General features: G+C 48.6%; 1 protein-coding gene across 3 annotated transcripts; it reads left to right on the top strand.

Annotated features, from left to right (window-relative positions):
* Positions 1-136: 136 nt before the first annotated feature.
* On the top strand, positions 137-22,928 carry SLC43A2 (solute carrier family 43 member 2; the record flags this gene model as incomplete). Of its 3 annotated transcripts, none has more annotated exons than XM_079545225.1 (13): positions 137-296; positions 6,448-6,637; positions 7,537-7,592; positions 8,272-8,348; positions 13,273-13,365; positions 13,572-13,705; positions 14,115-14,317; positions 14,916-15,059; positions 18,446-18,584; positions 18,993-19,125; positions 20,049-20,122; positions 21,811-21,934; positions 22,767-22,928. In XM_079545225.1, the coding sequence occupies 13 exons, from the start codon at positions 137-139 to the stop codon at positions 22,926-22,928; spliced, it is 1,689 nt and encodes a 562-aa protein (XP_079401351.1). The 3 variants fall into 3 exon arrangements, with proteins under 3 accessions (XP_079401351.1, XP_079401350.1, XP_079401349.1); XM_079545224.1 differs by having other exon boundaries at positions 137-302; XM_079545223.1 differs by having other exon boundaries at positions 137-321; positions 6,422-6,637.
* Between the last annotated feature and the right edge of the window lie 33 nt (positions 22,929-22,961).

The following is a 22,961-nucleotide window of genomic DNA, read 5'->3' as shown; positions in this document are numbered from 1 at the left end:
TTCCAGTGGAGAGATTTCCTTAAGGCGATTTTTTTTGCACTCCTTGCACAGCATATGCTGTGTTTTTTAGCTCACTACCATTGCTCTGCTCCCTGCAGGTTGAGGCTCAGGACGAGGCTGCACTTCCCACGCAGCCATGGCACCCACACTTGCTACCGCTCACCGCCGGCGTTGGTGGATGGCATTCACTGCCATCATTGAGAATCTGCTCTTCTCAGCTGTCCTGCTGGGCTGGGGGTCCCTGCTCATCATGCTGAAGGCAGAAGGGTTTTACTCCTACCTGTGCCACGAATCAGGTAAGGGTGCTGTGAGGAGCCGGGGGTAGAGCTGGAGGGATTTGGTTGAGTGGGCACGCTGGGGATGGCTTGATGGCTGGACCAGATCTTTCCAACCTTAATGATTCCATAAGAATGGCTGCTGGGGTTCACTGGTGTTATTACCTGCCTTGGGGTGCTGTAGGTTGGTTGGAGGTCTGAGGCCTTGGTCAGTTTTGGGATGGAGAGATGGGATGCGTGCTCCTTTCCAAACTAGTTGGCATCCTTGTGATGGTGTTGTGTGGCTGAGGTTGCTGCTGCTTTGCAGATCGAATAGAAAAGGAGCTTTTCTGGATATTCTCTTCCACTTGGCCATGGGTTCTCCATCTGCGTGGACACCTGGCTGACCTCTACAGGGAAAGGCCAATAGAACACTGAGGGGCTCTGGGGGATGATGGCTCTTGAGGAGGGTTTGTGTGTGCTGAAAAGGGAATGGAAAGGGGAGGCAGGGGCTGAGTGTTGGGGCTGCATCCAGTTGTGGGCTGGTTGCATAGGATGGAGGAGGAAGCAGCAAAGGGAAGGGAGCTGGAAAACAAGAGTGTGGACCCACAGTTGGTAATGGCTGAGAATAGGGAGGAAAAAATCTGAGGATGTGGGGAAACCAACTTCAAGCAACAAGTGGCTGTGAATAGGTGGGATGATGCTTTGTTCCTTCCCTTGCTCACAGTGTTTCCTGTTCACCAGCTGCTTGTGAGGGTTGTTTCTTTGTGTGGCTGCAGTTGCTGAGCCTGGGTGGCTGCACCTGGTTGTAGCTGAGGGCTTGGTTGTCTTCCTGCCCTGTGCTCGTGGTGTGGTGATGCCTTTACATCTCCAGAGCATACAAGGGACAGCCCGTCATTCCAGGCCTCTGTGCTTCCACTCAGGAATGGTGACTGTCACAGACCTGTGTGAAAGACCCCATTAAACCTAGGTGGAAGCTACGTGCCACCGAGATAAAGCACAGAAGAGCTGATAAGCAAATGCTGACTGTCTCCAAGCACAGTTGCTTTCCTCACTGTGCCCAGAGATGGTAACCATGCTTTGCTTGAGTCCCATGTTGCTGCTATTTGCTTTGGTTGCATTCAGTTTGCCCACTTCTCCCAGATCAGTGAGGTTTGCCTTGGCCTCTCCCTGCTGACTGCAGGCTGTGGTCTGCCTATGCTGCAGGGATGGTGCACACGTGTGGGGCTGGAATTATGCCCCCGGGGTAATGGCCTCTCCCAGGTGCCAGACTGTGCCCTGGGGTGGGATGGCTTCCTCCCTAGGAGGAATTCAGGTATTCAGGCTTTTCCATTGTCCTCAAATACTGGCGTCCTCAAATGTCCTCTGAGGCGATGGGCATGGAGAACCAGTTCTGCCAGCTCACCCTTGCTTACTCATTTTCCTTTATTTGTTTTTTGTCCCCACTGCCCTAATCTCAGGGATTAGGCAGAGAGGAGCCAGAGCTCACAGCGCTGGGGACACACACCCTTGGTGCAGCCCTAGGTGGCTGCAGGGCTCTTGGCACCCAGCTGAGTTTGACCCCTGCTCAGTTTAGGGCATCCTAGTGGTTTCCTTTCTCAGCATAACCCAATGACTCGTGCAGCCCTTGGCTGGCAGATTAGTGGAAAGAAAGAAATTATAACTAGTAGCCTTTGGGCACTTGTTGTTCCTAATGTTGCTGTGTGCATGCGTTGCAAAACAGGGGGAAAAAAAAAAAAGACTTTTCCTAATGAGCCAAAGGTTCTTGGCAGAGCTTTGTGTTTGTCAGCAAAAGCTCTGTGCTTCGTGGTATCTTCCAGCAAAAGACAAAACTAGACCTTGTCCTTCCTGCAGTCTCCTCTCTGCAGGTAGCAGCAGCTGCCCAGGAAGGGACTGCTGTTCATGAAGGTCTCATGGCCTTCCCATTGAGATCCCCCTCTCTCCACCTGCCTTCAGCTTCTGGTTCTGGCTTATGCTCATCCGCCTCACAAACACAGCGTGTCCATTCTGTTGTATGGGAGTGGAGGTGGACATCCACAAAGCTGACATCGAAGTAGCAAATATTTGTAAAGCAGCTTTGCAACAGGGTTTGAGTGGAGGGCTCTACCCGTTCCAGCCGGCAGACCTGACCGCACTGAGAAGCATGCTTGAAATTTGCTGACAAGGAGTCTGGTGGTGGCACTTTGTTCCCATTTGCATTTTACTACACTACTACTTGGCCTTTAACCAGCTGTAGCAAATGCTGATTGCGCTCTTTATCGGGATTTGGGCCTTATCAGCTGCTGGGAATTTGATCCGTTCGGGGACTCGCAGTGCTGGGATTGGGAAGCTCAAGTCTCGGGCTTTTCTGGAGCATGTTAAAAAGAACACTGAACTTGATAATTAGCTCACAAAGAGCAGAGATAAGGAGCCAGTTGGAAGGGGAACTCTAAAATGGGGCTGTGGAAAGCCAAGGAGATGAGATAAGCTGATTCACTCACCACAGGTCAACAACACACCTCAATGCAGGCAAGGGCAGAGGGTGCAGAGCTAGGCTTTGAGCTGTAGCCATAGGGTCTGTGGTGGGAGCTTGGGATCTGAGGTGGGAGATGCGGCCTGAATCATAGAACCATGGGATGGTTGGGTTGGAAGGGACCTCGAAGATCACTGAGCTTAACCCCCCCTGCTGTAGGCTGGGCCCCTTCCCCATTTTAGGCTGCCCAGGCTTTATCCAGTGTGGTCTTGTGCCCCTCCAGGGATGGGGCATCCACAGCTTCTCTGTGCAGGAAAAAGAATTTTTATACAGCTGCTTTTATCCCATTCAAGCTGGTGAGATGTGATGAGTGCTTGTGGAAGGGCTGCGTGTGCGACCCTGTAAACAGGAAAAGCGTGAGTGTGGTGGATGTTTGAGCTCTACAGGAAGCACGCCGTGCTGAGCTGCAGCTGCTGGCTGTGTCAGCGTGGGGTGAGAGCTGCTGTGCAGTGGGGCCATGGCCAGGGAGCAGATGGGGGTTAAATAACCCAGCAGTGTGTGAGGTTGGGAGTTCGCCAGGTGCCTGGAGAGATCCTGGAGGTGAAATCAGAGGGAAACCCAAATCGATGGTGTTTGCAGCGGTGTAAAGCAAGAACATCTCCTCCCAGTTCCCAGAACGATGACACCATCCTGAAAAAGAGAAAACATGTTCTTATGTGGGCAGGCAGCAGATCGGCTGTTTGCACATGCCTTTTGCCTTGACTTTTTTTTAACCAGTGCTCCCAGACTTTGCTCCTGTTGTTTGTTTTTCTCTTCCTCACTCATTTTTTTGGTTTGTTTGCTTGTTTTTTTGCTCTCTTTCAAAAAAGAGGAAGGTGTGGCCCTGTGTGCTGTGGTTGTTACTGGGATGGCTGGGGCTGTCTCGCTCTCTGATCTAAGCTACAAAGATGAAAGGGATCCTTGGTGCTGGTGTGAGATGGCAGCAGCCCCTGGAACAGCCAGGCTCATTCCTGCAGGCTCAGAGAGGTCGGCAAAGAGCAGTTAATAATTGACCCTCTGCTGGAACCGACAGCTCTTAATTTAGGAGGAAGGATGGCTTTAAATGTTGCAGCCTGAACAAATCCCAGAGATGAGCTTGACATAAATGATTACCAAGGCAGCCTTCCTCTCACCTAAGCTCTGCCATGCTTTAAATAGTAACTCCAACTACTAATTGGGCAGCCGAAATCCTGCTGCTTGCAGGGGAGAGCTGTAAAAGCAGGCACTTTGCTCTTGTAATTGCTGATAAAGACTTGCAGCCTCTTGCTTGTTGGTCAGAAAGCAGTGACCATGCATGGCCTGAGCCTCCGTGCTGCTGTGCCCAGTGTCAGTTTGCATGGCACGCAGGTGGGCCTGCATGTACGCCTCTCCAAAAATGCCCTATTTACGGTGTCAGCTCCAAGAGGATGAGAAGGTGCCAAGGGCTGCTTGAATCATTTCCATTACGATTCGCTGGATCTTCTCTTGTTGCTCAGGGGCTGCTGCTGTTTTCACAAACAATTTGTATTTCCACATTGCCCGGCCCCTCCTTGGAACTGGCAGAGAGCTGCTGTAAACAAGGTGCTGGGTGCCCTGCTCCATCCTGCTGCAGTGCTGCCTCTGTCTCTTGCTGTTCCTTGGGGTCCTGTTGTGACTGTGTCCATCAACATGTTAACATCAATACATTTGCTCCAGCTCCAAGCATTTCTGCTCTGAGGTCCCTTTAGGTTTGAGGGCTGGTGACACGTGCTGCTGTAAGGTCACTGCACTGCCTGTGTCTCCCCACCCTCCTTCCAGGCTCTGCAGAGTGCTGACGCATGGAAATTGCTGCAGTTTTGTCACTCTTTCCCCCCTCCCCTCCTTGTTTGTCTCAGTTCAGCCTCTAGTCCACTTCTGCTTGTTATGAACTTGCAGAGAGCCCAAGAAACTGGGATGCTGTGGGTGAAGCCCCTGGCCCACAGGAGTGCTGCCAGGCAGCGGTGCTCAGGGTCCTGAGCCTGGCATGGGGCTGATCAGAGGATTTAGGGGCTCTGTGCAAACTACAAAGGCTCCCAGCTCTGCCAAGGCTGATTTCTAGAGGTACACCTCAGGTCTATTGTCCACCCTGCCACAGGGATGCTGATGGTGGTGGGACATGGGGCTTTTGGGGCCTCATCTGACACTTTGCATATCCATAGCTAGTATAGTTAGGGAAGAATGGATTAATTATCTGCCAGGAGCAAATGGCAAGGGGGAAGGAACAGTGATCACTGATCACAGACTGTTTGAGATCGCTGTATTGCAGGGAAATGAATGGGGGCACCTTGCAGAAGGCTGGGAGGGGGCAGAGGAAGGTTTGACATCAGCCTCTGAGCTGCTGCTCATACGTGACGTCTGCAATTGTTTGCCATTGACACAGAGCCGGGAGGGTTGTTTGGGCAAGCAGGGTGCAAATGGCAGCTGGGAGAAACAGGATGAGACCAGTCACTGCTGTGATTCCAGGGCTGGGCGGATGGGGATGAGGTGGTGTGATCCATGGGGACGTGGAGTGGCACGAGGGGGTGCTGAGCACAGCAAGCAGAGAGCATTTAGGCACTGGGATATGAGGGATTCCTGCTAATTAACTGCAGCTCGTTGGCAATCTCTGGTTTTGCTTCACACGTAGGTGTCTCCTCTCTCTAATTTTCCTTTAGTACTGAACTTTGTCAGATCAATTATTAAATATGGAGGGGAGAGAGTGCTTTCTGTCACTGGTTTGCTGCAGCAGTATTAAAAAAAAAAAAAAGGCAAGTGCTTTGTCATCCCAGCAAAGGTTACAGAAACGACAGATAAGCACAGGGAGAAGGAGGGGAGGAGCGCATGGGTGCTCTGGGTTAATGAAAGTCTAAAGGCACACATGCTTGCTGTAGGGGATGTAAGCATTCTTGGGATGGACTTGTGACAAGAGGCACTGAAACTGCTGCTGCAGGGAAAAGGGAACTTCTCTCTTTTTCCTATATTTCCTCCCTGTCCTGTTTCTGTGCCTGTTACACAACACGAGCTCTGCGCAGCGTGGGAGTCTGCATGCACAGCTCCTCATGTGAAGGCACGACCAGCGAGCCAGAGGTGTAACCGATCTGCATGGCCTAAACCTTCTCAGAAAGAAGAGAAAATGCTAATGATGGGGCAGAAGCTGTGAGTTCATCAGTTCATTAGTGACTGGTGAGCTGCATGCCTGTAGGAGCAGTGCTCGTCCCATCCGGGTGGCTGTGCCACCATGTCCCCTGCGTGGCAAGGCCAGGAGGCTCGTCCTTCGAGCTGTGCCAGCTCCCATCAGCTCAGTGTCAGGGCCTGAAATAGCTGATTTGTCTGCTGTGAGAGCTTCCAGTTTAGCTCAGAAAAAAATCTGTGATGACACACTGCTCAGGGAGGGCTTTATTTTTGTGTTTGTCCCTTGCTGTCCTACCGAGGCAGCGCCCTGTGATTGCAGGGGCCTCGTTTCATAAATGAACGAAGCTCTGTCCTCAGGTGGTTCTGCCCTGTCCTTAGGTTGTTGCCCTGCTGCTCCTCGGTGGGAGATTGATTCCTGGTGCTCCCAGCTGAGCTCATCAACTTCTCCTGCTCTTTTTCTCTCCTTTGTCCATTTCTTACTGATTATAATCAGAATTGAGTATCCCCACTCAATAGGTTCAATGTATCACGGGGTTTATCTCTATCTCCCCATCCCAACACACTGCAGCGATGCTCCTCTATCACCCCATGCAGGGAACTTCACCGACAGCCCCGAGTCTGAGAACGGCACCACAACAGAGCACAAATGGCCCTCGTGCAACGCACAGGACGAGATGCTGAACCTGGCCTTCACCATTGGCTCCTTCCTGCTCAGTGCCATCACGCTGCCCCTGGGCATTGTCATGGATAAGTACGGCCCTCGCAAGCTGCGGCTGCTCGGCAGGTTGGTGCCCTGGGCACAGGGTGGGCTGGGGGTGGATGGGGGCTGTTAGGGTCCTGTTGGCAATGACCCTGCAACCTCAGGAACAATAGGGGGATTGGAATGGGAGCTTTGCACTGGAGCAGCTCTGGGGTGGTTTGGGGCTGCACGGTGAGTTGCTCCGTCAGGGAAGGGTTTGAGACTCGGTGTCCGAGCTTCAGCTCCCTGGACAGATGGAGCCTGGGGAAAAAGAGGAGTCACTTGTGAGTCACAGTGGGTAGCTCTTTCCTTAGGCTGGGAGCTGTGTCCTGAGAGGCACAAACCCAAGATGTTACATCAGAGCTAGTAAGCTGGAGACTTAACTCCAGGATAGGCACGTCCTGCCTGCCGTCCCTTCTTTTTGTCACTTGGCATCTGTGTTGCTTTCTGAATTGGATAACCAGATCATCTGCAGGTTTTGTAATAGCATGTGGGGGGTAATAGTGACTTGGATCCCAGCATTGCTGGGTTTTCAGAACCAGAAACCAGGCAGGGTGGGGAAAACAGAGCGAGTCTGACTCAGAGCTACCTGAGAGGAGTACTGCAACTGAGTGCAACTGAGTCGCAGGGCCAGGGCTGCTGCTGCCTTTGGTCACCTCGAGGGGAAGGCTGGTAAAGCTCTGTGCTGGAAAACCAAATGCTTTTGGGTCCAGACAGAGCTGTGTCACAGCCGTGGGAGGGAATGTTGCTGCTTCAGCCCTTGTGCAAGGCTTCTCTGTAATCTTTGGGTATTTCCTTAGTTTTTTTTCTTTCCAAATCACCAGCTCCCTCTTACACAAATTGTGCAGAGCTTGCTCAACAAGGTTCTAAGGAAGGAGAGGGAGATGTGATTTAGCCCATGTCAAGCTTTCTGCAGGAGACTCATAGTTCTGTTTCCCTTTCAGTGCCTGCTTTGCTGTGTCCTGTGTGCTGATCGCATATGGTGCCAGCAATCCCAACAGTGAGTGGGCCTCAGTGCTGTTTGGGGCTGGGAAGAGCCTCAGGGTGGGCTTTGGGGTCATGGCTAGGTTTTTGGGGTGCATAGAGCCGTGTGCTCTATGTGCCGATCTGGGATCCTCCTCATATGATGAGCTCATGAGCAGGAGGGAAAGCAATTATTTACACAGTCTGATAGTGATAGTACAAGGGAAAAAGTTTTAAACTAAAAGAGGGGAGATTAATGTTAGATACTAGGTGGGAATTCTTTACTCAGGGCAGTGAGGCCCACTGGCAGTGGGTGCCCCATCCCTGGAGGTGCCCAAGGCCATGGATGGGCTCTGGGCAACCTGAGCTGGTAGGGAGCACCCAACCTATGGCAGGGCTTGGAACAGAGTGGGCTGTAAGATCCCTTCCAACCCAATCATTCTGTGATTCTGAGGCCATTCAGACAAGCTATATCAGCAAGCCTACTCACCACAGAATAGAGACCCATCCATCCAAGAGGCCATTGCACCCAAGCCATCCTTCTCCACGTGGCTGGGAAATGGGTGCTGGTGGGATGAGCTGGGGCAGGGGCAGCATAGCACATCCCAGAGTGCTAAACCACCTCTGAGGTTTTGTGTCAGGATCAAAGTCCAGGGGGCTCGGTGGTCTCCCTTCCCTCCCACCCCAGTAAAGGCACTTGGGCTTTGTCATTGCAGCTCTGTCTGTGCTGATATTCATCGCGCTGGCTCTGAACGGCTTTGGTGGGATGTGCATGACCTTCACATCACTCACGGTAAGCAAAGAGTTAACACCCGACTCCTGGTTTATTCCTTACCATGGCTGGGAGCTGGGCTAGCAGGAAGGAGCAACATGGATCTCTTGCCTTCAGCTTGATGAGCACATGGGTTTGCTTGGTACAAAGGGTCAGTCGCTCTTTTACCCGAAGGACTGGGTGTTAGTTGGTTATTCCAAGGCTGCTTTTCCCTTCACTTCCCCCCTTCTTGCAGTGGGGTAGCAGCTTCTTGTGAGTGCTTTTTGCATCCCTTCCCCAGAAGAATGGTGGTTCTCTGGCACAAAAGGGTGAAAGTCCCATCCAGGTTTCCTTAGAAATGCTGAGCCACTGAGTGAATTGGGCTCTGTCTGCCCAGCCATGTCAGTCAGCTCGGCCCATGGGTTGTGTTAGGAGCACAGGTCTACAACTGTCAGCTGGGGCTCTGTGTTTTGGGGTTCGTGTTGCCTGGAGATGGGAGCAGTATCGTTCTCCAAGTAGCTGCTTCATTTTCCACCTCATTACCTATGTCAATGAGGCTGAAAGAGGGCTGGGCAGAAAATCTCCTAGAAAACAGCCTGGGAAGCACTGGTTGAAAACTCTGATTTCAACTGCACTGCCTTGAGCTCTCGGTTAAAAGTTAAACTGCTAGTTAAGGTTACCTCTAATTTAACGTGGGTTAGGTGCCGGCTGACCTCCTGAGACCTAAACCTGGCAGGGGCTGTTTGCAGATCCCTGGGTGAACTGTGATGTTGCTGCTGCTGTTGCTTTTGCTTTTGTATTCAAAGCTTTCAAAACTGTGTGCAGATGTCAGTCTCTTGGACGTATGTAATGTTCTTCACTGGAAGCCTTGGCCATGCTCCCAGAGATCTGTGGGGCAAATGTCATCCTGCTTCAAATACAAGCAAGGAAGAGAGAAGCACACTGGTGCTACTGGGGGAGAGGACAGAATTCCCATCTCATGGCTGCCAGCAGTGCTTCTTGTCTCTCTGAGTGGTTATTAATGGGTCACTGATTATTTTGGAGCCACTGGTGATGATGGAGGGCAGGGCAGAGACTAGACGTGCTGTTCTGTGGCTGTTTAGCAGCGGCAGAAATAAACAAAGCCACTTATTAACACCCTCATTAATGAGCCAGTTTCTCAGCTCTTAGGAAGTACATCTGCAGGAAAAAGGTGAAACCTTCCAAGAAGTGATCCAAGTTGCTGTCACGAGCTGCCTTCCATGGTGATATGGGGCTCTCCTGCAGGTCCCTTCCACCTGTGGCCTGTAGGGATGGAGTGTGGCGAGGGAGAGACATGGGGTTAGCAGGTTGCTGTGTAGAAGTGGCAGTGAGCACACGTCAATGCCTGCTGCCAAGCAAGCTTGTGCTGGCTGATGCAGGTCCCAGCTGCTCGGTGTGCATGAGTCAAAGCAAGGTGACTTTGTCCTGCTAGCAATCTGGAGCACTCCAGGAAATGGGTGAAACACACTTGTGCTGTTCCCTGTCACCCCAGGGTGGTGAGAGTGGTGCGTGGCTGGGATGTTCCATGCGTGCAGTGGTTGGATGCTTTTTTTGAGTGCTGGGGACCTGCCTGCGCAGCCACGGTGCGTTGTGATGGAGAATCCGACCCTCTGTGCTCCTGTAGGAATTGAGGGATAAATGGGATTGCTGAGGATTACAGTGCGGGACTGCAATCCATGATAGGTGTCTCTTGGGGTCGGAGGTGTTTTTGGCACTGAGTCCCCAGGGTTTGCTGACAGCATGTGGCATGCTGCAGGGGCGGGCTGCCTGCGGGGAGGAGGGGGAGTGGTGATGTTCCTGCTTCTGGGAACAAGGTCAGGCTGTGCCTGCTGTTAAAATGCAGAGGGGAGCTTGCTGCCTCGTGACTTGCTCTTAGCCAATATACAGTGGAGATTGGAAATGGAAACAGATCCGTATTGGTGGCTTTGACGGCAACACAGGAATCTGGCACTGGTTCTGCTCCGAAGCTATTCCATGCAAAGAAATAAACATGTGTGATAAATTACCACAAAGAGCCTTTTATAGATTGTTTTCTGTCCTGTTTTCCTTTCAAAGAATTGCAGCTGCTTTGCTCTCATTTCTGCTACAAACAGCGCCCTGTAGTCGGAGCGGGGGGGGAGCATCTCTGTGTAGGGAATCTGCTCTGCTCAGAAATATTAGCAGCATTTAGGGCTCTGTGATCTTTTGTTTGTTGGAGAACGGGAACAGGAGTCTCCATATGTGTAGGACAAAGCAGGCAGTTTGAGGCTTTCCTGGAGAACATGTTTTTATTGTCTGTATTATTTCCAAATATACCCCCTGATAGGGAAGACAAAGCTTAGCTTGAATGGAAATGCCATTTCCAAGTCCAGTTCTCAGTCCCTTGATTTTTATTTATGGATTTTTTTTCTTTCTTCTTCTCTTCTTTCAAACAGTCCCTGCAATAGGAGGGCAGCTGGTTTTGGTAATGCCACTGCCATGTTTTTTTGTGGTGCTCTTTGTATAGGGAGTGTGTCCAGGGAAAAGATGAAAGCATATAAAACTGATTGGAGATCTTATTATAGGGCAAATGAGGAGAAGTCATCTGCAAGAGGAAACAAGGAAGTGATTTTATCAGTTTGGGATTGCACACCTTTAGTAAAGGGCTCCAGGAAAAAACAGCTCTGGTGTGGCAAAATCAAGTATCTTTCAGACAGGGCATGAAGTTAATTATACCTGGAGTGTTACTGACCTTTAAACAGAAGATGTAAGATGTTTCTTCATGGTAGGTCTTCCTGAATTGAGACACTCGTACCAGCATAGGCAGAAGTCAGTGGGGGAGTCAATTCTGGCCTGCAGGAATAAGGTCAGACTGAGGATCAGATCCTTCTGTTGGCAGAAGGCAAAGATCCTACTTGCTCTGTGGTTTGTGCGTTTGTTTTCTTTCTTTATTTTCTCATCCCTAGGGTTCGTGTTTTTCCAGTGCTCGCTGCTATGCTGGAAATCTGGCTTAGAAAATACTGCCCGTTATTTTAGTAGCTGGTCTTCAGCCTGGACCCAGGCAGGCACTGCCAGTGCTAACACTAGCAGGCTGAGGGATTTTCTGTCCAGAGCCAGGCTGTTTTTCCTTCCCTCTGTCCCTTCAGCTCTCAGGTTTCCTTTCCTCCTGAGTGCTCGGTGTTAGCAGTTGCACTTGATAAGATCTTATCCAGCCCACTGAATCTCCTTGTCCAATTTTCTTTAATCCGGCCACTTGCTTGCTGCCAAACAAGATTTTCCAAAGTCTCAAGCCTTTCTAGGACTTGTCCCCACCGAAGCAGAAGCAGATTTGGGTTTCCCAGAAGTAGCTGCTTGCTTTAGGGCTCTCTCTGGGTCTCTGGTACCCACAGAGCTGGAGGACCCACCTGGGAGCTGCTCATCTGCTTATGAAAAAGGCTTTTTGTCATCTCTGAGACTTTGGGGAAGAGCAACCCGAGCCAAGAAGCAGCTGTGTTTGTGCAGCTCTCGCCCTGCTCGCAGCTCTCCAGCAGCAGCAGCTGTTTGTTGTAATTTCTGGAGGTTATTTTAGGTTTGGGGCATTCGAGATTACACAAACACCCTGCCTGGTGACAATGGCCAGTCCCTGCAACCTGCAGATATTTCATCCTGCAGATGCTCTTTTCTGGGATGTGTTGTTTTGTTTTGTTTTGTTTTGTTTTTTTTAGGCCAGCACTTCCAGGGAGGGATTTCTATGCCTGGTAACAGAAATTTGGATCGTTCACCATTTCCTGCCTGCAGCTCCCAAAAGCAGCCTGCTGGCAGCGCTCCCGGGTGCGGGGATGTGGGGATGGGTGTGGGGTTCCTTGCTGCAGAGAAGTGCAGCGTTTTGCTGCCTCCGCCGTGCCCGCTTGGGGCTCGGTGTCTGCTGCTGCTGTTCTCTGGCTGGGGTTATCCGAGGACCTGGAGGCTGTGCTGCATAGAAAGCTCTGCAGTGAGGCAGAGGGATGATAAACAGCCAGATGGATCCTCGAGTGTTCCTGTGCAGGAATACTTGTGCTGTAAACACGCCGGTCCCGCTGTGACACAAGCCAGATTCACTTGCCTTATATGCTGCTCCTGGAAAAGATGGATTTGTTTTCCAGCACCGAAATGAGAATGAGATGAGAGCATTTGCTTGCTCAGACTCAATCCAATATTCTCCAAATCATTTTGTTGTCTTGAAAACAGATAAAATGCCGTTTAGCTTTCAGTGCTTGAAGGCACCTGCAGTGTCCTTGGAGACCCCAAGGCTGACGTGGTAGTGATGCCTGAGTGGATTTGGGGACTCTGTGACCTGAAAGAGCAGGAAGGAGGCAACAAAATCTCACTTATACAGTCTGTCTGCATGGGGGAACCTGGCTGGTATTGGCAACGTAGCAGCAACACTGTTCGTGTTGGTTCCTATTCCTTCTTGTTACAGCAGGAGCTTTCCGGTCCACTGCAAAGATTAAGTGCTGACCCAAGGTGTATAAACAAAGCTGGCAGCCCAAGGTGTGTTATGGATTGTGCAGCTGTCACAGCCCATCTCTAGCAACTCTTGGCTAAAAAGAGAATGATTGGCAGAGAACCTGAACATGGATTTTTGGAGAGAAACAGAGGTGGTGGCTGTAACCTTGGGGAAGGGAACCTTTAAGGAAAGCACAAGGACTGGAACAAATGATCCTGTGCTAAAGGTGACCAATGCAAAGCATGCTGTCGGTCTGGAAGGAAGCAGTATTGTTAAGCACATAAATCGTGGGTTGTAGACATTCCCTGACACTGGAGATACCAATGCAACCTGCAGATCTTCATCCCGATGAGCTAAACCATTCTTGAACAAAACTTTTTTTTTTTTTTTTTTTTTTTTTTGGGTTCTGGTACCCAGTATTATTATCTCTGAATGCCAGCATCTTCTCAAGAGGTTTCTCCCCTCCTCTCGCCCTCCCTTACCCAGGCAACAACCTGTTCCAACTGATTTTTCTGTCCCCAGCTGCCCAACATGTTTGGTGACCTTCGTTCCACGTTCATTGCTCTAATGATCGGCTCCTATGCTTCCTCTGCTGTGACCTTCCCAGGAATCAAGGTGAGTCTGTGGGATTGTGACTCATGACCGGTGCTTTTTAGCTGGAGATTTGTGCCATTTAGCAATGATGTCGAAAGAAAGAGGGATGAATTGTTAAAGCACTTCTTTACAGATGTGCTTTTGCAAGATTCAGTTCCTGTGTGTGTTTACAGACTAACATATTTTCTGCTCTTACAGCCAAAATCATATTTCTTTCTGCTTTCTAGGTTATATATGACTTTGGGGTCTCCTTCATCCTTATTCTGCTCGTCTGGGCAAGCTGTGCAGGACTAGTTTTCCTCAACTGCTTCTTCAACTGGCCACTGGAGCCCTTCCCAGGACCAGAAGACATGGACTATACGTAAGCATCAACTAGATGAGCGCTGGGGGCTAATCTTCCTCACAGCCAATATAGAAGAGCGGGCAGGGAATTCCCTTACATGTTGCTTATTGCTGCCAGTTCTTCCAAGGGTGAGGATTTATGTCTCACATTAGCTTTATATCTTGGCTGGTGAATACCTGTGAAAAGTTTTACCTTCCAAAGCATTGGAACCATAAAGGTGAATGATGTGCCTGTAACAATAAGCATTGCTATACTGATTTGTGCCAAAGTGGTCCAGGTACATCTGTCTGATCTGGATCCCAATGACTTGTGGGTTTGTAGGTGGAAACCTAGTGCCTTGCATCCCCCCACACCCTGATTCCCACAACTCTGCTGCCTCTAACTCCCACCCTGTGTTGCAGCCCTCGTTCTCTTTACTGCCCAACAGGGTGAAAATAAAATTCAGCTGGCTGGGATTTGACCACAAGATCACCGGGAAGCAGTTCTACAAGCAAGTCACAACCGTGGGACGCCGACTGAGCGTGGGGAGCTCCATGAAGGGCCCCAAAGAGTCAGCAGCCTTGCAAGAGAACAACAAGCTCTGCCTGTCCACGGTGGACCTTGAAGTGAAGTGCCAGCCTGACAGCACAGGTGTGGTTCACCACGTGCCCTGGGGGATGCTGGTGCATGCAGGAGGCTGGTGCTGTGCTCCAGGCCTGTTTACATGAGGAAGAGTGATACATGTTCTGTATGTTGCCAGGGCCAAGTGCCAGGCACAGCTATATAGAGAACAATTCAGTTATATAAGGAATCCCGCTCATGTATACCTGCTAAACTATGCTGTTGCCAGGTGTGGATGACCACATGGGTAATGGTGTGGCCATAGGGCAGCACATTTGGTCACTGTAGTCTCTTAGACAGGCTGCTGCCACCTCCCAGCCTTTCCTCCTCAGGGATATGGCAGAAGGAAATGGCTTGAAGTTTCCTGTTGCTTTGCTCACCAGAATTGGGTGAGACTTACCTTGCCGCAGTTTTTGGTGACCAAACTCCCAGCATCTATCACTATTCAGTAAGGAAGTTTGTAAGACGGCAGGCAGGTGCTCTCAGCGGATTTGGGGGCTGCCACTGGCACCAAGCTGGGATGATTGGCCAGAAGGCCTGCTAACCCAAGATCTGCAGCCTCTTCTGAAGTCATGCCTGTCTATAACCCACGCTGCCTTTTTCAAAGACTCTGTTTTTCCTTCTGTAGCTTCTCCTTCCTTCATGAAGAGTGTCTTCAGCCCCATCTTGTTGCTCAGCCTTATTACCATGTGTGTCACTCAGCTGCGGCTCATCTTCTACATGGGGGCCATGAACACCATCCTTGAGTTTCTGTCCGGAGATGAAAGCCAAGGTAGGATGACCTGAAGACTTTAATCTGCTTCCTTGGAACTGGGTGCTGACCCAGACTCGATCCTTCCTAGAGGTCAGCATGACTGATTACTCAGCAAACACCACCTACAGCAATTACTGGTGCGGTGACTGCTGCTGGTAGGGTCCAGTGGAAGGCTGGAGCTGGCCCAGGGCAGAGGGACACAGTGAGGTGGACACTTGAATGTCAATCTAATTTTAGCCCAGTGTCTGTTAAACACTATTCCATGATATTCCTTCTGATAGCTTGTTCAAATGCCCTCTCAGGGTGAACTGTGGCTTTTTTATTTTTTTTTTTCAATTGGGAAGCCTATTTCATTAGGTATTTGCTTTACTTATCCTAAGCAAACACGGCATACAGAGCAGCTGACTCTATGACCATTGGCTGGGCTGGGTGTCTGGTCCCAGCAGCAGGGTGGGAGAAGTGAAGTCATGGCTGTTTTGTGCAGCCTGTGTGTGTGGGGAGGCTCAGGGGTGCTCGCTGTGCTGGACTTGTATTTATAGCTCTGATTCAGTACATGGAGCAAACAGGAAAGAGTACATTAGTTTACTGTTGTTGGAAATACAGAGGATTGCAAAACAAGACTTAGCTTTTTTCTTTTTTTTTTTTTTTTTTTTTTTTTGTCCTTTGTAGTAAGATCCAGTTTGAACTTGTTAAATCTGGATTGCATGAAGCTGATAAATCAAGAGGCACTCCTCTGAAAACAGGAGTGAGCTCTGGGGGAGGGAAGGAAACTCCAAGCCCTGGCATTCCCTGAATTACTTTGTTTGAGCGTTTGACAGCCTGCAGCATTCAGCTCTTTATCTCCTGGCTCAAGAGCCAGTTTAGGCATTAAACAGTAAACAGGACAAACTTCATGCTGCCTACCTTTCTCAGCACAGCTCAGTTTTCTGCTTACCTTGTAATTCTTGTACTGTGATTTTTTTTTTTTTTTTTTTTCCTTTTTTCTTTTCCCCCCTGGTTTGCTCTAGTTATTTCCTCTCCCCCTTCCCAGTATTTTAAGATTAATATCAATTTATGCTGCCAATTATGTTTCAATCAAGCTCTGTGCTTTTTTTGCTTTTTTTTTTTTTTTTTTTAAAAAAAAAAAAAAAAAGAACTTGTATCTATTGGGTGAATTGTTTTTCTGTGCCACCTTAGAGATTTCTTCCCATTCTCTCCTTCCTCCCCCAAATACAGCCTGGGCTTGCAGTGCAATCCACTGTCTTGGTGTTTCCATGGCACCAGCAAAACAGTGGTTTTGTCTGGTCACAGCAGTGTTAGGCTGTGAGAGCCATTCCAAGATGCATGCAGATCTCTAGAAATGTAATCCATGCCCATCAGGAGAGGATGGGATGCTGCTCCCTCGGATTCCTTGTTTGTGCATCGTTTACTTGTTTGCTCAGAGCTCCCCACCTGCAGTACTCAGCAAGGGGAGGAAAGGGCTGTCAGTGTTGTTAGGTCAAAGAAAACTGCAATATACCCAGGAGAGAAGGATTTGAGGGAAATCAGAGAGCATGAAGTCTTGAAGCTGCAGTGAAGCACTGGAAGTTCTGCTTCTCATGCATCTCATATTGTGAAACATTGAGGTGGAAAAGCAGTCAGTGTGTGGCTCCTTATCTTCTGGAAACCCCCAAAAGGTGGAGGGGAGAAGCTAGAGAACACAGAAACTCTCTAAATAACCATGTAACTGTACCATGGGAAGGCAGGAGAGAGGAGACCTGTTGTTTGAGACTTCTAATTTGGCTTTGCCTTTTATAAATCGTCACCTCGCTTCCAAATCTGGTTGTACTTGGAGACCTTGGGAAGAACCAGGACAGGCTGGAAAACTTGGCTGTATTGCTCAGGGCAGTTTGGCATAATAACTTACAGAACAGGGGGTATAAAGGGTTGTGCCCGTGTCTGCAACCTTTTCTGTTTGCTCTGCTTCTGCTGTACCTGCTGGTGTTTGCTTCATTTTTTTTCCTCCTTAGGAAGTGACAGTTTTTATGATAGATAAATTGAGGAAATTGTTCCTATAGGACCTCTTCTCTTGCTGTCCCCATAAACTTTGTTCCCTGCTTGAAGCTGGCTTCTGCTCCCACTGTTTAGAGCCTAAGATTAAGTGTTCAGAGTAGCAAGAGAAACAGAAGTTGACAGCATGGCTTGCTTCTTACCCTCTGTTAAAAAATAACCGTGCAAGAGCAAATCAGCTTTCGGAGTGTTTGTAGAGGGTGATGCCACCTGTTTCTTTTGGCTTCAGCAGATGGGATGTGGGGCCACGTCAGGGCTTGCTTGTGCAGAGGTAATGGGGACAGGAATGTGAGTTCAGAGGCTGGAGCTGGAAGTTCTTCTTAGTTTCCCAGCCAGCAACTGGAGCCAGGAAGGGATCATCTGGTGCCATGCCTGGCACTACGAGGCAGCCCTGCTGGGGTTTGCTATGACTGCATAGGAGAGGAAGGCTTCTTGGAAACCTCTCTCCCAACACCACCTTGATTTTGGGACTTCATGGCTGTACTGCTTTGAGAGCCCCAGCGATGCATTGGAGGGATAAACTGAAATTCTTCTTGGCTGCTTTTGCTTACAGTGCTGTAATTCGTGAGCGCTCTGTGCTGAGATAGTCAGTTTTGGAATCACATCCTTATTTCAGAGCTGTGGTACACTGACTCACCAGCCCTTCTGTGTGATGCCTGCAGATCCATCGTGTGGGCTGCAGAGAGGAAGTGGGAAAAGCATTGTGGGGTGGGGGAGCTGTCTGATAACAGGAGGGGGGAGGTTTCTTCTAAGTCTGCTGGCATCAGCTTTCCCCTGGAGAGCCATGTAGACATTATTCCTATGTTTAATACGCAGGGAATTGTTATCAGTTGGAAATTTTAATGGTTGCTCACAGATGCTGTGTTATTTGCTGCTGATTTCCTCCCGTAGAGGCACTTCCTAACTAATCCATTCTTCACAAAATGGCATAGATTTCACCTTCCCAGCATGGCTTGTCCTTGCATCTTCTGCAGATCAGAAGCTCCAGCATCTGGCGCTCCCTGCCAGGCAGCAGAGGAGATGACTAAGGCAGGGATGCTGTGCAGGATGCATCACTTGCAGAACTTTCCCTGCTGCTCCTAGCCAGCAGAAACCTCACTGGCACAAGGCAGTTTTTTGGGTGCCCCTGCTGGTCCTGCCTGCTGTTGGGCTGATGCTCCTCTAAAAATACAACAGAAGGGAGGACTTCTGCATCCCAGCTGCTTTCAGCCCTGCGGGTTAATCTGCAAGTACACAGAATCTGGGCTTCTAGTAGGAAAGGTGAACAGTGAGGAGGAAGTTTCTTTTCTTTTGTCTTTGTTTTCCTGTTACTGATGGTTTATCCCTTGAACAGACACCCTTAGCATCTTTTTTATTTTTTTTTTTTTCCTCTGCAGTGAGTCTCTACACTTCCATTTTTGGGGTACTGCAACTGCTGTGCCTGCTGACAGCGCCTGTGATTGGGTACATCATGGACTGGAGGCTGAAAGAATGCGATGATGGCTCTGAAGATAATGAGGAGAGCAACGCTGAGCAGTGAGTAGTGAGCACCATGCAGGGCATACAGCCACGTAGTAGGCTTCCTCTTCTGAAGAAATGTAGAAGAAAAGGATATTGGTTCACCAATATAGAAAAGAAAGCTTGAAGGAGGACTTGATAATTGCAAGGAGGAAGGGACTGCATCTTCCATGTTTGCTGAGATCAGTTAAGAGGAGCCAATCTAAATTGTAGCACAGAGATTCAGACTTTCCTTCTAGTATAACAGCAGCAGCACTGAAATAATTGCCATTTGTTCCTTACTTTTCACCAATGGAGATCCTTTCGTCTCCATAGCCAGACCTGTAGACAAAGTGGTTTAGATAGCAAGATTCATGTTATATCAACTGTGAGTTTCAGCAGCTGCTGAAAGTGCTTTTCCTAATGCAGGTTTTGTTATTCTTCCAGAGGTGACAAGAAAAAGAAAAAACGTGACCGTCAGATCCAGAAAATCACCAACGCCACCAATGCCTTTGCATTCACAAATGTCCTGCTGGTTGGATTTGGGGTCACCTGTCTCATTCCCAATCTACAGCTGCAGGTGAATAGGTCAAATGGAGGTGTGCTGGAGGGGCTGGTGGCAGGGGTCCTGCCAAAATGCCAGGCACGGTGATGCTGGGATAGCTGGCAAACCAGCAGAACCAGCTGATGGCAGGAGAGCGTTCTGGCACTGCTGGGAGATCTCTGTGCTGCTTTGGGATCCCTGGCCTTAAAACTGAAACAAATAGCACCATTCAGCTGACACATCGTGAAGTAACCTAGAGAAGTTAGTGTAGTTAAAATGGCAGAGTTGATCTGTGGTTTATACGTAGAATTTGTGCAGCTGAGCTCTGTAACTACACATCCTATACTTCCCTATTGAGGTGCTCTTAGCAGTGCCTGTGCTTTTGACCTGGGCTTGATTTAAGCTGCTGACTGTGACGCCAGTATATACAGCAGGTTATTTCTGCATCAAATGCTGTGCCCAATGGTACCAGTGGGATTATAAACCTGTTATAATATTTATTTTGTGACACCACCTGCTTTTGGCAGATGAGTTCAGTGGTTTTTATACTATCCCTAGACGTGCCCTGGTGACGTAAGCAAACACATGTCGTTTGTTCATATTTGCATGTTGTCTGCAATAACTTGTGGAAATTTAACTAAATTGGACATAAGTTCAGAATGTTGTGACCCCTGCTACTGTTTCTTGGGTATGTGTCCTTGAAACAGTGCCATCTACAAAAGAGAGAGGTCTTATGCTCTCTGAGGTTAACCATACACGACATGTCAGCACAGTAAGGAACAACACTGCTTTTAGAGATGAATACGAGTTATTTCCTTGTGCCGGTGTTCAGGTTTGGGCTCTGGCTGCTCAGGTCTGCCTATGTGCTAGAAAGGAGAGCGCCTATTAGGAATGGTTGTGTGATGGGGTCTGATACCCCTTGGCATCTAGCACTTGACATTTTATTCTTCTCTTTGCAGATTCTTTCCTTCATATTGCACACAATTGTGAGAGGATTTATCCACTCAGCAGTGGGAGGCCTCTATGCAGCTGTGTAAGTTTCTGCTTACTTATAATATGAGGCTGGACAGATAAACTGGTTTGAGGTGATAAGAAGTCCTGGTGAGAGGGAGATCAGGAATTGAAGTCTGTCAGAGGGGAAAAATAATGCAGTTTTTATTCCCTGTCCCTGCTGGGCATGATAGCAGCTGGACTGAAGTCCTGGCTGTTACATTCCTTCTTTGGAAACTGATAACCCCTTTGGCATAACTGCTGCCAGGACAGAGGCATAACGTATCGGTTGTGCAGGTGAGACTCAGCCATTGGCACTAGGGTTATACAGTAAGAGCTCAAGGCTTTTTCTGTTATAATGGGTAGCTGTGTGTATGTGTCTGGGTAAAGCACTGTGAAACATTAACATAATTGAGCATATTGCTGCTGGTCTGCTCTGAAATTGCACTAGTAAAGCATTGCCCAATTAGTGAGGCATACTCCCTTTCCCAGGTGGATCATCCATCCTGCTTCCAACTTATCAAAGCTATCGACAGCTGGATCTAAATACTCTCTTCATTAGTAAGCAATGTTTTTCACTTTGAAAACAGATCTGCCTCTCTGTCCTGAGCTGCTGGGCAGAAAACAGGAAGAAACTGTTGGCTTTCAGAGGATCACAGAGTGGTTGAGGTGGGAAGGGACCTCTCAGTACCATCTAATCCAACCTCCTGCTCAAGCAGGGTTAGCTAGAGCAGGTTGTCCAGCCCTGTGTCCACTTGGGTTTCGAATATCTCCATGGATGGAGGCTCCACAGACTCCTTCTGTGAAAGGTTTTGGTCTCAGTGCCTGTGTATTCCAGATTCAAAAACAATATTAAATCAAAAACATGCAAACTTTTGGTTCTATGGTAGCTGGAAACAAAATGTTTCTGTCCTCGTTGTGGTAAATGTCTGCTGTTGTAGATATCAGCTTGCTTATAAGCTAAACTTCTCTGACCATTGCAGCTCTTTCCAACTTCTTTATTTTTGGTTTCAATTTGACTTATTTGAATACTGGAAAGTTGTGATTGGTTTTTTTCTTTCCAACCTGACTTTTTCTAAACACTGGTCAGTTGTGAAAAGAGACAGATGTTAGACTGCTCCTAAGATTTATTTTTCCATTAGTAGTATCTGATATTCAGCACTTTCCAATGAGCAGTGTTGTTTAATTTGACATGGGATCAGACTTGTCCTCTAAAAAGGAAAACACACAGTAACCTGTTGTGCAGGTTTCACTCACTTCTAAATGGGGCGAATTGCTGTGGCCAGATGAAAATGATTGCATAGCTGCTAATGCTGTCATCTGGATAAAGAGGCCCTGCTTTTAACTAGTAAATGTCAACACTGTTTTCCCTTTGCAATAGGAGTAGCTGTACAAGCACTTCCATCTGTCTTATGGTACAACAAAACAAGTGCTAGATCTGGTATTTCTTAAGTTTTTGAATTCAGGATGAGAATTGTCTGGAAAGAAGGCATCTGTTCCATCACCAGGTGTGCTCTGATCTAGAGAAGCACTGTGCTCACCACCACGTATAACTAAAATCTCTAGAACAAGAGGTAGCTGTATGTAAGTTCAGGAGAGAAAAGTTCTTCATGTTATGCCTCTCTTGGGACTGTGTTCTATTGTGCTGGTCTACTGGGAGTGCAACCTGAGCTGGGCGTTGTGAGCGGTCAAGGTGACATATAATAATGCTATTGCTTTTTCTGTTGACAGATACCCCTCTACTCAGTTTGGTAGCTTGACAGGGTTGCAGTCGTTGATCAGTGCCCTTTTTGCCCTTCTGCAGCAGCCTCTGTTTATGGCAGTAACGGGACCTCTGGAAGGAGACCCTCTCTGGGCAAGTTATTCTTAAATATAATATGCAGGTTCAGTGGTGAAGATGATTTGGGTTCATTTCTCTGAAAACAAAATCACCCCTGTGCGTGGACCAAGGTTATAAACAGCAGGGAGTGTAGTGTTCCTCAGTCTGCTGTTACCTTGGTGCTGTCCAAGAGACCCTTTCCTGTGTGAGTAATGAGGCCCTGGGAGGGAATGGCATTAACCCTTCTCTGGTGTGTGGGAAGGGAGAAGGCTGCTGTTTATTTCCTCGCAAGCAGTTTGCACAGGAGGTTAAAATCTGTAAGGTAAAAATGAGTTAATTTGTCTGGCCCTCAAATGCAGTAGAAATTCGCTATTCTCTTGATAACAATAAACTCTAATGATCAGTAAATTTTGGCTTGTTGATGCTATGTTGGGAAAGCCAAGTGGCTTTTGAGGGTAGGACAAATGTGTGGTGTATTGCTGAGAGTCTGGGCAGCTCACTGACACTAATGTGTCAGTTTTCTGGAGAGTCTTGATCTCTGGGCTGCATGTGCCTACATCTGCTCTCCAGCAACACATGGCTCAGTGATGCTGTTGGAAAAGAAACGCACCTTGAGCAGCCCTACCTGTTGTGTGCAACAAGAGACTCTTGCAGCCGAGATCCAGAGCAATGAACTCTTGCATTATTTAATTTATATGCTCTGGGCACCAGAGTATAAATAAAAATACAAAGGATGTTGTTGCCAATACAGAGAGCAGGGCGTCTCCTGGTTTGCCTGTAGCTGAGTGACGTGAGCTGGGTTCTGACACTTGGGCATGCATGACTTGGTTGTTGTTTTAACCTGTCTGTTTTGTCTATCTTCCTGCAGGTGAACGTTGGCTTACTTGGTTTGAGCTTACTGGGTTTCTGCCTTCCGATCTACCTGGTCTGCTACAGACGCAGGCTAGAAAGAGAAAGAAAACAGAAGATTGAAGATTCCAAACTCTTCCTCAAAATCAATGGCACTCCCAATGAGGAAGCCTTTGTTTAAACTGGTGCTTCAAACGCAACCTCCCCTGTACAG

This window comes from Tetrao urogallus (assembly GCF_951394365.1).
Source record: "Tetrao urogallus genome assembly, chromosome: 20".
Taxonomy (NCBI): domain Eukaryota; kingdom Metazoa; phylum Chordata; class Aves; order Galliformes; family Phasianidae; genus Tetrao; species Tetrao urogallus.
The sequence above is the reverse complement of the archived record's forward strand: the minus strand, read 5'-3'. Positions and strand labels throughout refer to the sequence as shown.